Genomic DNA, 13,557 nt, shown 5'->3' with positions numbered 1-13,557 from the left:
TTTATTTATTTTGATTGTTTATTTTGGGCATGTCAGTTAGATCAATCATCATCACACATTATCTTAGTTTAAATCATACAATTCACATGACCAAAAGGGAAAGCAGGAGAAGCAAAAGCTTATCTAGTCCCGTCCCCATTACTATAGAATACATTATCTTCATCATACTATTTTTCTTACGACATTACATGTTTCAACAGCAGGAAGTAGTTGGCACTGCAGTCTAGCCCTAGACAGTCAAACAGAATACGAGTGTGTCTGCTATTGTTTGGGTGCACTCATTTTTAAATAGTTTTGCATCTGTTTTTAGTCATTTTGCACTTTCTTGTGGTAGTTTTGCATCTCTTCTATTGGTCTCTTCGGGTTGTTTTTAGTCATTATATATATATATATATATATATATATATATATATATATATTTTTTTTTTTTTTATTTTTTTTTTTTTTTCACTTGTGTCAATCATTTAGCATCTATACATGCTCATTTGCATTTCTGTAGGTATTTTTGGTAGGTTGTTTTGTGTGTGTTTGTGATCATTTTAATCTGACTCTCGCCAGATGACTTTGGTTCCGCCATGACACCGCCTAGCTCCACTCAACCATCTGGAATCACTCCATAGTCGAGTTATTTCAGGGTCAGCAAAAAATGGTCAGGCCAACCAGGAGCGCCGGGCGGGGTTTTATAGATGTGAGTGACATAGCAGAGAAACGACTGTTGTGATTCAGACAACAATGGCGGCTCACATCGAGGAAGCAGACGTCAACATGGATACTGCTGTTTCATCCGTGTTGTCCAATCTAGTGAATATTTCTTCTTTAAAAGAACCCCAGAGAACGGCTCTGAAGGCTTTTGTTGGTGGAAACTATGTCGGCTGTTCTGTTGGTTGAAGTAGCACGTCAATAAAGATGACGGACAAGTGGTTTATCCAATCATATGAAGGATTTTTGATAAGGCCCAGCCTCCTGAAATCACTTCCCAGTCGAGCAATCTCAGATGGATGAGTGAAGCAAGGAGAAACCAAATTCATCTGGCGAGAATCAGGTTAGGATCGTTTAGCATCTATTTGTGATTGTTTTGGGCCCCTGACCCTGTGGGACACAGATACATTCTAGGGCTACTTATTGTTTCTCATTAGAAATAAATGTAATAATGTAATCATTTTCACCATCATTTGTGATTGCATTTAAGATATACCGTAGTTTATTTGCCAAAATAAAAACGAGTAATTGATGACAATTGATCTGCATTTGTTTCACGCCTTTTAGGTTTTACGCTGCAGGTTATACGCTGTTTACAAACGAAAATAGCTTCAGAACCAAATAGATAATTTTTTTTTTTTTTTTCACGAAAAAGGATTTGTTTGCAGAGGTTATAGAAACCTCAGTTCAGTTCAGTTCAGTCAACAGTCAAAACAAAACCTCTGAGTTTCACGTCATAGCATATAGAAACAGTCCTTGCTGCGCTTTACAGAAGGATATGTTGGCACAGTGTCAAAATGTGCTTAGTACGTGGAAGACTGATGACGGGTTAATGGCCCATCAGCGTGAAAGGATGCAGACGCTCTCGGGTGTCATATATAGAGGAAATGGTACCACTTAGGAGCCTGGTGGTTCTAGTGTTAATGCCATGTGTAATGTCAGATTATAACCTGGTAGTATGTGCTCAGGATTCAAGATCAGATCATCTCTTATGTTTGTGATAAAACCAAATTCAAAATCAGTCTGAATTTTCTAACACCTGCATTGTGCAGGGGCCAGTGTTTTAGCCACATGCACACCCCCCAGGGATCTGCTCCACACTTGACACATGACGAGGCAACTCAAGTTAAAGCTTGAAGGCTATCATGAGCATTTTTCTTTGGAGTACAAATGACAGGAAGGCCTTCATCGACATAAATATTCCTTTGTCACATCAAGTCTGTCTTAATCTCATGATGCACAATTACATGTCTTCATCAAAACAAGTTTAAATTCCATTTTTACAGGTTGTGTACCTTTTAAAATGGCAGTATGGGTTTGAAGGCAACACAACGTTCAGGTTTATGGATTTTTAAGAGATTAGAATCCCAGCACAGCACGAGTGCACGGCACATAATACAAAACATTATGCATTTATGTATATGAGCCTCAAGTAAAAAAAAAAGATGTACATGCTCCTCCTTTTATAGTTATTTGACAAACACAAAGGGTAGGGATTTCAAGACTGAATTTACATAAGGAGAAAAGGAAACCATGGCGGAATAATACAAAGCTCTGCCCTTCCTTCCAGAATTCCAAAACTAACAGGACAAATGTCAGAGACAGCAACAAAGCAAGTAAAGCAAAGAAAGAAAACAAGGATCAAACTTTTTGAAAGGACGTGTGTATACACAAGTCAAACCCTTACAATAAGAATATGCCTAAGAGATAATCCAAGCACATTTAACTTTTTCATACAGCTTTTAGAGGGCTTGCAAATTTTGTGAACATACTATCCAGCTGTGCTGGCACAAGCCCCGTGAATAGCTGTGACATCTTATTTAGGAACAGTAACCACAATGAGTGTAAACAGTAAAATGGTGTGCAAAAGTGACACATACTGTATGGGTAGATATGGTTGTGATATAGATAAAGAAATAGTTTATAATACCTCAAATGAGATGGCAACCAGTCACCTTTGCTTTCAGTGGTATCCATTTGTAAAAGCTGTCGCAATCAATGGACCCTAAAATACAAGTTACAAGTAACTTTGTCAGTATGCATTTCTGGAAAAAGGCAAAAAGGAGTGAAGTGATGGTGGTGAGTGTAGCTGAGTCATAGGATTTGATATCACCATGAATGAAAGTTCATCTCTTACTTCAGCAGAAAGGAGAATACATACATCATCTATACCATATGTATTTGATTTACTTTGGCTTAAAATTGAGAGTGAGAGTTTTGGTTTCATGCCCAACAAAAGTTATTAGATGGTAAGTTAACAGTAATAAAAGTTTCATTATCCATTATTATCCAATGTGGGGCTGTTGGTTTATAAAATACTTGTTTGTGAACGTTTTGATGATGCTCACCATGACAGCAGGAAATTAATTTTAGAGGTCACCATCTATTAAGTGAACCTGATTGTCCTACAGATCTTTCTGAAACACAGATCAACATGTCTGCAAACAACACAGAGATAAGAGATCAATGTCTTTGTTTTTGTTTGCTCTTAAATATACTTTAGGGAAATCTACGAGGATGTATCAGGGCCAAGTATGAAATGAAAAAAATAATAATTACGGCCCTGAGGGAGGGGGGTAATGTGAGAAAAAAAGTGGCAAATGTATGAGAAACAAAGTTGGAAAAATATTTTTTTGTTTTACACCTCTAATGTTTTTAGGGTGTTATCACACTTGGTCCCTTTCAACCCTCTAAATGAACTCAGAGTTTTGCATATATGTGAACACTCCAAAAGAACTCAGACCCCTCTGAAGCAAACTGAACTCTTCTCGAGGTGATCTGAGCACGGTTCACTTCAAGTCCACGTTGCTCTCTTCACCTGTGCGTTGTAAACACAAAGCACTCCAGTGGATGAGGAGTAGTTTGGTCCGAGGAAGAAACTACACACTCAGGGTTTGTACACTGTTCACATCCTGCAAACGCAGAACATAATATCACAGATGACAGCCAACCATGTAGCAGTCATTCAGTTAGAGTATGTGTCGGCCACTGGTTTACTAAAGCACGATGATGAGGGGTGATGAAACCATATTCATCACATTAACATTCACGTAGTTTAAATAAAAGACCACAAAGACTGTTGCCTGTGTTATAAATGTTCATTTTCTGTACACTGTGAATCCATAACATGAGTGTTGTCATGGCAGCTCATCTGGTCTACTGTAGCACAGATGTCACTGTCATCAGTTAACTGGCCCACAGCAGTGGAAATACATCAATAACAACAATAGTAACTAGTGGTGGAAGAAGCTTGCTACTACAAAAGTACAATGCTGCCCTTTCATCCCTTCCCAGGAGATTCAACAATCTAACCTCAAAGAACAACTGTTCACAAATGGCCTCCTGTGACTCCGATGACGGTCGTTGGAACTTGGAGCACAAGGGGTTCCAGTGACATCATCGTCCTTGTGAAAGGTTAAATACCTGGATCGCCACACTAGATAGTTGGACCAGTCCCAGCCTGGTCAGATGCGTACATGAACTTCATTAGACCTTGTAGCATCCTTCATTCTTTCTAATCTTCAAAACCCAATATTTTTTAGAGGGTTTTTTTGCAGACATTGTAGCCTACACGGCATGCAGCAGGGGGTTGATCCTGAAACGATGTAGTTCAAAAGGGAGTGTAAAACTAAACACTGAAGGTGTAAAACAAAACACAATTTTCCGACTTTGAATCTCATAAATCTGTTTCTTTTACTGGTAGATTTGCCACTTTATTCCTTGAAATATAACCTCCCTCCAACGGGTTATGTTGTTTTTTTTTGTGCCTGGCCCTCATGAACCTTTGTAGAAATCTGTGCACTTAGAGTTTGGGATCTAGTAGTTAATCACACTCAGGCTGACACATAATAATCAAATAATCACAAATCACAGGACATGCAGAACAGTATTATGCGCAGATGTACAGAAGCGTACTGCATTCACCACAGGGTAATAAACTTCAAGAACTGTTTTCATGATAAGACTGCTGATTCAACATTGTTTATATATTCAATATCTTTCATCAAAACTCATCAAAATAATAAAAAAATACCAATGAACGCATCTACTTACAAGCAGTGTCACAAATACTCACTAAAGCACCAAATGTGTGGTCCCCTACAAGTGCACTATTTCTTCCTGTTTGAGTGACATTTGCTAGAGTTACTCTAGAGTTTAGGCTTTGTAGACCTAAGCCAAGTTCAGGTGTGAATGGTGTTAGCCCCAAAATTAGCAACAACTTGGCTCAAGGCGTACCCAATGTGGGCTGTCCTTCAAGGACACCACGGTGATGTCTGAATCTCTGGCTGTCATTAAGGCTCCATTCACACTGCAGTTCCAAATGACCTGAATCAGATTTTGTCGCTCATATGTGACCCATATCTGATTTGCTTTTGAAAGTTTGAGCAGCACAATTCACATTGAATCTGAAATTTTCCAATCAGAATCAGGCCACTTTTAAATGTGCTACTGAATCAGATATGTATCAGATTTTTTTCATGTGACCGCAATCTGAACAGCCAGGTCGCATTCAATGTTACTTGGCGTCATTCTGATCCACGCTGCACTGTTTTGTAAATTAATGACAAATAAAGTTGATTGAAAAAAAGTGTGCCACAGGCGGGAGCCATGAACAGAATCAAAACAAACATGGAGGACGGTAGTGCAGCAGGCGGCCAGTAGAGGGAGAGTGAAGTTTTAGACCTCATTAGTATTTGGGGGGACTGTTTTTAGCATTAAGCCATAAAGTCCGGTTGCCAGTGCCATGTTTGCGTCCCTAAACACTGTTGTGGCGTGATGTCATCAATGATCAACTGCACATGCGGGTCACTTCAGGAGTGTGAACTGTACATACAGCAGTCTGTAGAGAGGCCTCATTTAAGGACGTAATGTGAACAGACATACAAAAAATCGGATTTGAGCAAAAAATCTGAATTGTGCATTAAGTGTGAAGTGTGAACGTTGCCTAAAAGAGCTTATTTTCATGACAGGCTCAGATTGTTATCATAAGTGTATGACTAGCCTGTGGAAAATGGAGTAGTTGCTGTTATGCTGTCATGGTTTGGTGTTAAGCTGCTGGTTAATTATTTGCTTCGCCTTTTCTGAGTCTAATGGAAGGGCCTTCATACACTAGCTTTTAATGCAGAGTGTGTCGGTGTGTCGGATTAACTCGTTTTTGATTTAACTGACTATCATCTGTTGTTTGGTAAGTGTGTGTCCCTACCACGGTCTGCACCGATGCCTTCATAAGAGACATTCATCCATGATGAGCCACGAGACAACGTTGTGCTGCTAGTTTAGTTACATTAGTAAACACTAAACCATAATAAAATCTGAATACATGAACATCTGTCTCAGTGTCACCAGTTAAATTTAAAAGAAAATTATTCTGTGCTCTGGTATGTGCCACCCCACAGACTGTACGGGTGCTGCGCTTCCACATTTCACATTCTGTGAACAAAACTCTATCAATAAACATTTCGATTTTTGATGTTTGACATTTGTGAATCGATTAAGAATCTTCCACATCGGCATCATGAAGCATCTAATGCCGTGTTTAAACCGGAAACAATAGACGGGATAGAAGCAGCTAGATTACATACAAAGTCATTCCAAATACACGATTTTAAGACAGGCAGCGCTTTACTCGCGTTACTTGCGACGCATCGTTTTTTCCCCCACCCCTACTCAATACTGGACCAATTAGCTGTTCAGTGTACAGCTCAGTTGGACAGAAGATCGAAACAGGCAAAATTGATAGAGTGCTTTAGTTAACAGATGTTGTTGGGTAAGCTAAGGCTTTGATTTCATCTGTCTACAGAATTTATTCACAAGCAACTGATGGTATCAGCAGGATGGGCATGAAAGGGCATGAAGAAACCTTCTCAAGACAGTATTTTGCAAAGGATTTATTGAAATCTGTTTAACAGATATCATTCCCTGCAGGGGTCCTCTTGACAGATTACATCTTAAAATACTGACAGAATGATAGAACGGCCATTGTATGGAAGATGATCGACCTCGACCTGCTGGATATATTAAAAGAAATCACAGTTTGCCATAAAACCGCAAAGAAAGAAGTTTTGCATGAAAAATAGAAAAGGGGAAATGTAGGGACATGTCTAAATGATCTGTATTTCACTGACTGCTTTCTATTTCACTTTCTTTTTGTCATCTGTGGTGAAATAAGGACAATGACAGAGTGAGGAATGAGTTTGGCCACAAGGAGTTCTTTAAGAGATTTGAAGAGGTAGATGAGGATGATAATGATAAAATAGATATACTCACAGCAATGCTGTGGCTGAAGCCAGAGCCTGACTGAGGGCTGGTGGCACTGATGTAGTTGCCCACACCAGAGTCCTGACTGGTGGTTCCATAGAGGTTAGCTACAGGACCAGGACTGTTGGCACCAGGAAAGGCTCCAGGACGGGTTGGGTTGGTTCCTGTTGAGGAAGGCCCAGGAGACACATTAGCCACAGCATTTCTAACACAACTGACACTCAGAGATGAACGCTGGCTATGAACTGGCATACATCCCACAATATTCATGCTTTGGTAATGAGTAAATAAATATTGCATATCTGAGTTTTTTTATTGATTCTTCTGATACTGGCTTGATAGCACTGTGTGTGAAATAGGAGAATCCTTCAGCTCAACAGTAACAAATGTTGCTTCTGTCAGGAGCTCATTTCAAAGACAGACTTTTAAATTTACATGGAGGGGGATTTTCTTGTGGTTACTTCCATGTTAAACTTTTTTTGCCTCAGTCATTTATGTTCACTGGCACCAAGGACTTTTCAGTTTGGAAAACAACCACCACATTGACTGTGGTCCTGCAGATGTACCACCAGATGTCTAAATCAGTCTACTCTGGGCAAAGTGGCGAGCAGCAACAATTTGACAAAGTTTTTCAAGGCTTTCCATGGTCAAACTATTGCATTTCAAAGACAATGGAAAAAATCTGTGTATGTTCACCGTCAGCTCCCACACCCCCCTTGTGGTCTAGTGGAAAATCGTACAAACAGAATTATTGCTTACAGAAAACAATTCACAACATTCTCCCGCTCAGGGAACAGGTGCTCATACTAATCAGTCCATTACTTTAACTTATCTCTAATGGATATATGGACTGAATAGGTCTCCTCAACAAACTGCCTGCAGACGTATAAACAGGCATGAATGAGTCCATCTCTCCCTGAAAACTGTTCTATTATCCAACCCATTTTCCAGTTCTGCCTGGGTGTGATGTCTTCTCCCATCAGGTTTATATCTCCCACCTTCAGAGTAGTGAGTGTGGGTCTCACACCATTATTTAGTCCTTGCTCCAGCTGTTCCAGATGCTAGTTAAAAGCCAGTGGAAGCATATCCTTTGGTGGTAGAAAGCTAGTCTTTCCCCCAACCAGGAAAAGAGAGGATGTAAGTGGCTGATGCTCTGATGCATAACTTTTGTTATGATTTGGCACTATTAATGAAATAAAATTGAATTGAATTGAATTGAAAGCCTTTTCCTGGGCCTCTTTAAGCATATTTTCGACAAAGCTCATAAGTCTCTCCCAGTAGCTGCTCCACCAAGCAGCTTGCTTGGCAATAAACTTCCAGGTGACCCCCTTGTCAGTGTAAATCTCTGTGAGCTCTGTTCCTCTGACCTCCATAGTTCTTTTAGATCTTGGTCTGCTTTGCATTGTCTAAATAAATGTGTTTCACAGTCCTCACCTTGCTATAAATCTTTTTAATGCCAGGAAAACATTTCCCCCTACAGTAATAAGGCTATTATCATCTAATAATGGTTCTTTGCTTTTTGAGTCTCTCTTGATGTTTTGAATACATCAGATTTCAGATGACATATTCCCTGACTTACACTATGATCTTGGGTCTCTTTCACACAGTATATTTCTGCTGCAGTGAGCTTCTCTGAAGTTAGCTCTCCCTGGAGCAAGTAAGAACAAAGAACTGAGAACTTTTAGTGCTCCTTAGGAGAACTCTTGGTGCTAAGATCAAATGTTTCGTGAATACAGCCCCAGCTCTGTATGCCTTCTCACGTGCACCACAGAAAACATGCAATTTGATTATCTGTGAGTTTGGTTGATCCCACTTTGGATTGGTCATCAGGTGGAGCTCCCACAATTCTTAAAACAGGCACTTTACTCATCCAGTGAAGGGAGTGAGGAAACTGATGGGGTAGAAGGACATGTAGAGAGACTCTCTCAGTGCCTCCACTGCCCTAGGCTGCTCTATGTTGTACTGCTTGATGTGTTTTTTTAGGGTACGGTCACACGATCGAAAACAATCTTTTTTTCAAAACAATCGTTCTTAAAAAGTTTTCCGTCCACAAAGCCTCATCTAAGGAATATCTGCGTCCTAAAAATGCTGTTATACACATGCCAGGGCTATATATGGCGCTGTAACTCTGTCAAAGAAATAAAGAAATTTGGAGAAGAGATGGAGCATGAGCATAATGCTTGCTCACTGTATACAAACCCAACACAACAATAAGAAGAAATAGACTGTAACCTAATGGACGCGTTAGCTTCTTCGGATCAAATACAAGCATAGTAGTCTGGCATTGTTGTCGAGAGAGGTGGCGTTGACATCATCGCTTCACAAAATAGTTTGTCAAAATTTCCTGTCCACACGACAACTTAAGGGCTTTTTTTTTTTTTAATCCACTCTGGGACCCTGTTTCAGAAAACAGCAGTTTCAGGTTCTCATAATGCTGCCTGAGTGTGGATGACCAGCCAGAACGATAAAAATCTTTTGAGGTTACAGCAAAACACGTCTTCATGTGGATGGGCCCTTATTGTCAAGGGGCATCTCTTACCAGCAGGCAAATCAGCAAATGCTTGGGGTCCTAGGCTAGTAAGGGACCCCTGAGGGCTGACAAACTTGAAACTACAGCAGTGACAATGCACAATCCCTAAGGGGGATTTTGACATGCATGATTCAGTTTAAACAAACTGATAATGGTGATGAAGGGCCCCCGTGAATTTTTTTCACATCACCCCTCCTGTGCTCATGGACCGGGAGGCTCCAATTAGTTAGCTTTGGCTTTTTCTATGTGCCCTGCAATAGACTGGTGTCCTGTCCAGGGTGGCCTAAGCCTCCCGCCTAAGCCTCCCGCAACCCTGTGAATGGATGGATGGCTTTCTCTCCATGCAACAATCAGAGCAAAGCATGAACTTACACAGCCTCAATCATCTCTTTTCGTGTGAACGCTCCCACTGCCGAACACCTACATTAGCTCAACATGCTATAAACTACAAACACACTTGAATGCTGGCAATGCTGGCCTAAGGGTTAGAGAAGCGAGTTTGTGACCAGAGGGTCGTCCGGACCGGCAGGATAAGTCTGAGTGGGAAGGTGAATAAGCAACACTTGCCCCTCCCTCTATTACCACCACTGAGGTGCCCTTGAGCAAGGCCCTTATCCCAACCGCTCCAGTGGAGCTGTTCATGGCATTAGATCAGACTGTGGTTATACTGGGCAGATGTCAGCTGTAAATGTGTTCAGGAAGTTCCTGAAAAAGAGAGCATTGCTCTTAGTGTACTACCCATGAACAAATAAAGGGTAAAAATATGGTCAAAAAATATGCGTGAGCAGGAAATTAATAGTGAAACTCAGTATCCTGATTTCATGGAGGGTGTTTTCAATAAGCTAAGAAACAATTTAATATAATGTCAAGAGTGGATTACAATGAGTGGGAGACCTAAACATCAGTAACATCATCAGCTCTCCCAACATCGGCATTCTTACTCAGGACTAGCGCTTCAACAATTAGCTGTCAGCTGTTTGACTGATGGCCAACTATGTTGACAATCAATTAATCGGGTTCAGTTTTCCAGTGTATCCTTCTGAGAAAAACAATCTGGCTTTTGTTTGTATTTCTTTAGACCAATCTCATTGTTGTGGGCGGTGCTATGGACGATCGCAGAGATAGCAGAAGATGTCAGGCTTTACCCCAGCACTGTACATCCGGTAATTTGGACTATACATGATGTGATATCCTCAAGAATATCTTGTGTTTTTTTGTCCGCATTTTGCAAATGTAAAAAAAAAGCTCTTCTCAACCATAGCCTCTCGTTGGTGTTTTCTGCATACTATGGAGCACCCTCAGATATGACTGCAAGACAGTTTATGAATTGCTGGCAAAAATTGCACAGGGTGATTGGACACAACACCCCCCATCTAATCAACACCTGTCACTCGGAGAGCCTCTACACTTGACTACATTCACCCCTCTCCCTCTTCGTAACTTCCCCTGCTCCTCGTCTAGCCTCTTTTAAATATATGATGGTGATTATCTTCACCAAAGTGCTTAGGGTATTGGACCTAGTCTGCCTGACAGGCAGAAAATGACTCAGGGTGTCCTGGGTGATGCTAAAAGACTGCAGGAGGGAGACACATTTCCATGGACTCATTTCCCCAGGAGGAGAGAGGAACTGCATACCACCACTCACATTGTGTTGCCTGCTGGATTAATTTGTTAGAGGAGTTAGGTGTATTATTATTATTACTAAAGAAAATGTCTGGGGTGACAGCCACACAAACTCCTAAACATGCCTGGCTGTTGAGAGGGATGAGAGGGATCATTGAAGACAGATGTCTGTTTGTTTGGGATATGTGTGCTGTACCTTATGAGAAATTGTGTCATTTTCAAATAATATCAACTACCATGAAAACCACGAAAGTAGTTAAGTTTTAAATTACATTGATCACATGATAGGAAAGCCCGCTCTCATTCTCAGGTTGTCAAATTTTTGTCCACTGGGCTTTCAACTGTAAACCCATCCGCAGTGATATTAGGTGTTCTGTGCCCCAGGAGGAAGTGTGCCAGTGGAGACCGTGGTCTGTGTCCTGTTCATTTCCCGACTGTAGTGGAGTGTTAATCTAGCCATCCCTCACCACTCCACTGCTGTATTAGTCTGGTTTGCAAAACGAAAAAATACATATTACACTGAATACACCAGTGTAGTTTGTAACAAAAATATGCAGCACAACCCGCAGCTGGCTTAAAGTGTGAATACTGGAAGATTTTCTTTCAGTACATTCACTGGACATACCTTCGGTTCATTACGCATCCTTCTGAGGGAACATTCGTAAGCTTCAGAAAATTACCAGTTACGGACAGGTATCCTCATTTGTTTAAGTCAAATGTGTTATCTGGGAACTAAAGTACAGATGAGCCTTCAAACAGTAACAACCCTTGGTTCTAGGTCTCACGTTTTTCGTTTTTCTATGTTCTATTCCTGGAATATTGATATGCAAAAACTGGTATATATCTGTTTGATTCATTTTAAAGTCATCAATTTGATACAGGCATGGCTCAGAAACATCAACAATACTACAAACATCCAACCTGTGAAAACCCACAGTGTGAAAGTAATAATGACAAAACAACAGAAATAGACAATACTCTAAAGGCAATGCTGCAAAAAGCATGCACTGCGTTCTAGGCAAATTGCCAGTACTATCACACAGCGCATGCTTCACTGCTTTATTATGACACTCCTGTCTCTTTCGCAAGTTGTTGCTGCCTTGTTGTCTGAGTCTACATGCATGTGAGGGAGGAGCAGAGACATGGAGATACACACCTGGGCTCTTAAAAGGATCCGGGCTGTGCAGGTGGTGCTGGAGGGAGGTGGGAGAGTTGCAGGCCGAGCTGGCATGCTCACTGGGCAGGATTTGAGCAGCCACCTGAGCCCCCAGGGAGCCATAGTCGGCCATGGAGTAGGGTGCTCCTCCCCGCACGTCACCGCCGGCCCCGGCCGCAGAATACAACCCATAATCAGGGAACCCTGGGAGACAGGGGAGGGTGGGGGAGGAGGAGGATGGGAGGGTTTGGAACTCCATCATTGATGTTTTAAATGACCTTGATTGATTTTTATAGTGTGTCTGCTGATGTCTTCCTGTACTTTCTCCCTTCTGTCAAAACTGGCCATGTGCTGTAATCCACAAAAAACATGAGTAAAAAACATATTGAGAAACAAAATAATACCACAGCAGTTAATAACTACCTGATATCATGTATCGGCAATCAAGCAAATATACCTAACACAGCCAGGACTAATACACTCTGCAGCTGTCTAAGAACTGGGGATTACACAGGTATATCAATCCTGATGTCACCCTGCCATTGAGCTCAGGTGTCTTATATTACCAAGTTATTATAGTATCCAAGAACCAGCACCAATCCACCTTTGTAATAATGTGATACACTGCAACACATACAAGGCAGAAATTATTTCTTGAATGCCTTTAACTAATGCAAAAATAAGGAGATAATGATAAGAATGATCAATGATTGAGGTTCAGCTGAGCTCATAAATCAATGAGAGTAAGCTAATAATGTCTTATTGATTTTAAATGCAACATTGACAGGTTTGTAAAATGGTCGGAGATGTAGCTTGTTGAAAAGGGCTCATATTGAAAGGTCTCTACTCAGGCATTGTGTCTCAGTCTTTTAAAGGTTTTGCTTTGCAGAGGAAATGCTTCATGCTATAAATAAGGCTGTAGAAAACAGACACATATTCAGAATTAAAGTACATTACTTAGCAAATTCACTGGAAAGTCATGCAGAGCCTATCTAGCCAGTGCAAGGCACTATTGTCATTGTTAGCTTGTGACTACCACTAGCCCCCACCTCCAGGTTTGCCTGTAATGTCAGAGGTGAAAGCTGTGTGCAGTGATTCCAGGACAGACTCTGAATGTCAGTACAAATCTGGTGACTGAACTGTCTTTGATGTGATGCAGAAAAACTAGGCAGAAGCCAGACCAGAGCTCACATTTTCTTTTATTAATTTTTCCAAAAACAAACATGCAAACAAGACAATGAGTCAAAGGACAGCACTTGAAAAAAACAAGAAAAACAATGTTGCAGAATCT

General features: G+C 40.9%; 1 protein-coding gene across 6 annotated transcripts in view; it reads right to left on the bottom strand.

The window, feature by feature from the left end:
- Nucleotides 1-2,662: 2,662 nt before the first annotated feature.
- Nucleotides 2,663-13,557, bottom strand: part of LOC310947614 (RNA-binding protein Musashi homolog 2-like) — a gene marked incomplete at both ends in the record, with an annotated part of 337,457 nt that continues 326,562 nt past the window's right edge. For 2 of the 6 annotated variants that reach the window (XM_083914481.1, XM_083914484.1), the window contains 3 exons: nucleotides 2,663-2,704; nucleotides 6,967-7,171; nucleotides 12,263-12,470. In XM_083914481.1, the coding sequence (XP_083770607.1) occupies nucleotides 2,663-2,704; nucleotides 6,967-7,171; nucleotides 12,263-12,470 (455 nt within the window). Of the gene's footprint in view, nucleotides 2,705-6,954; nucleotides 7,172-12,262; nucleotides 12,471-13,557 lie in introns of all 6 variants that reach the window. The other 4 variants (XM_083914483.1, XM_083914485.1, XM_083914482.1 and 1 more) reach the window with 3 other exon arrangements.

Source organism: Echiichthys vipera (assembly GCF_963691815.1).
Source record: "Echiichthys vipera genome assembly, chromosome: 5".
Lineage (NCBI taxonomy): Eukaryota > Metazoa > Chordata > Actinopteri > Perciformes > Trachinidae > Echiichthys > Echiichthys vipera.
The sequence above is the reverse complement of the archived record's forward strand: the minus strand, read 5'-3'. Positions and strand labels throughout refer to the sequence as shown.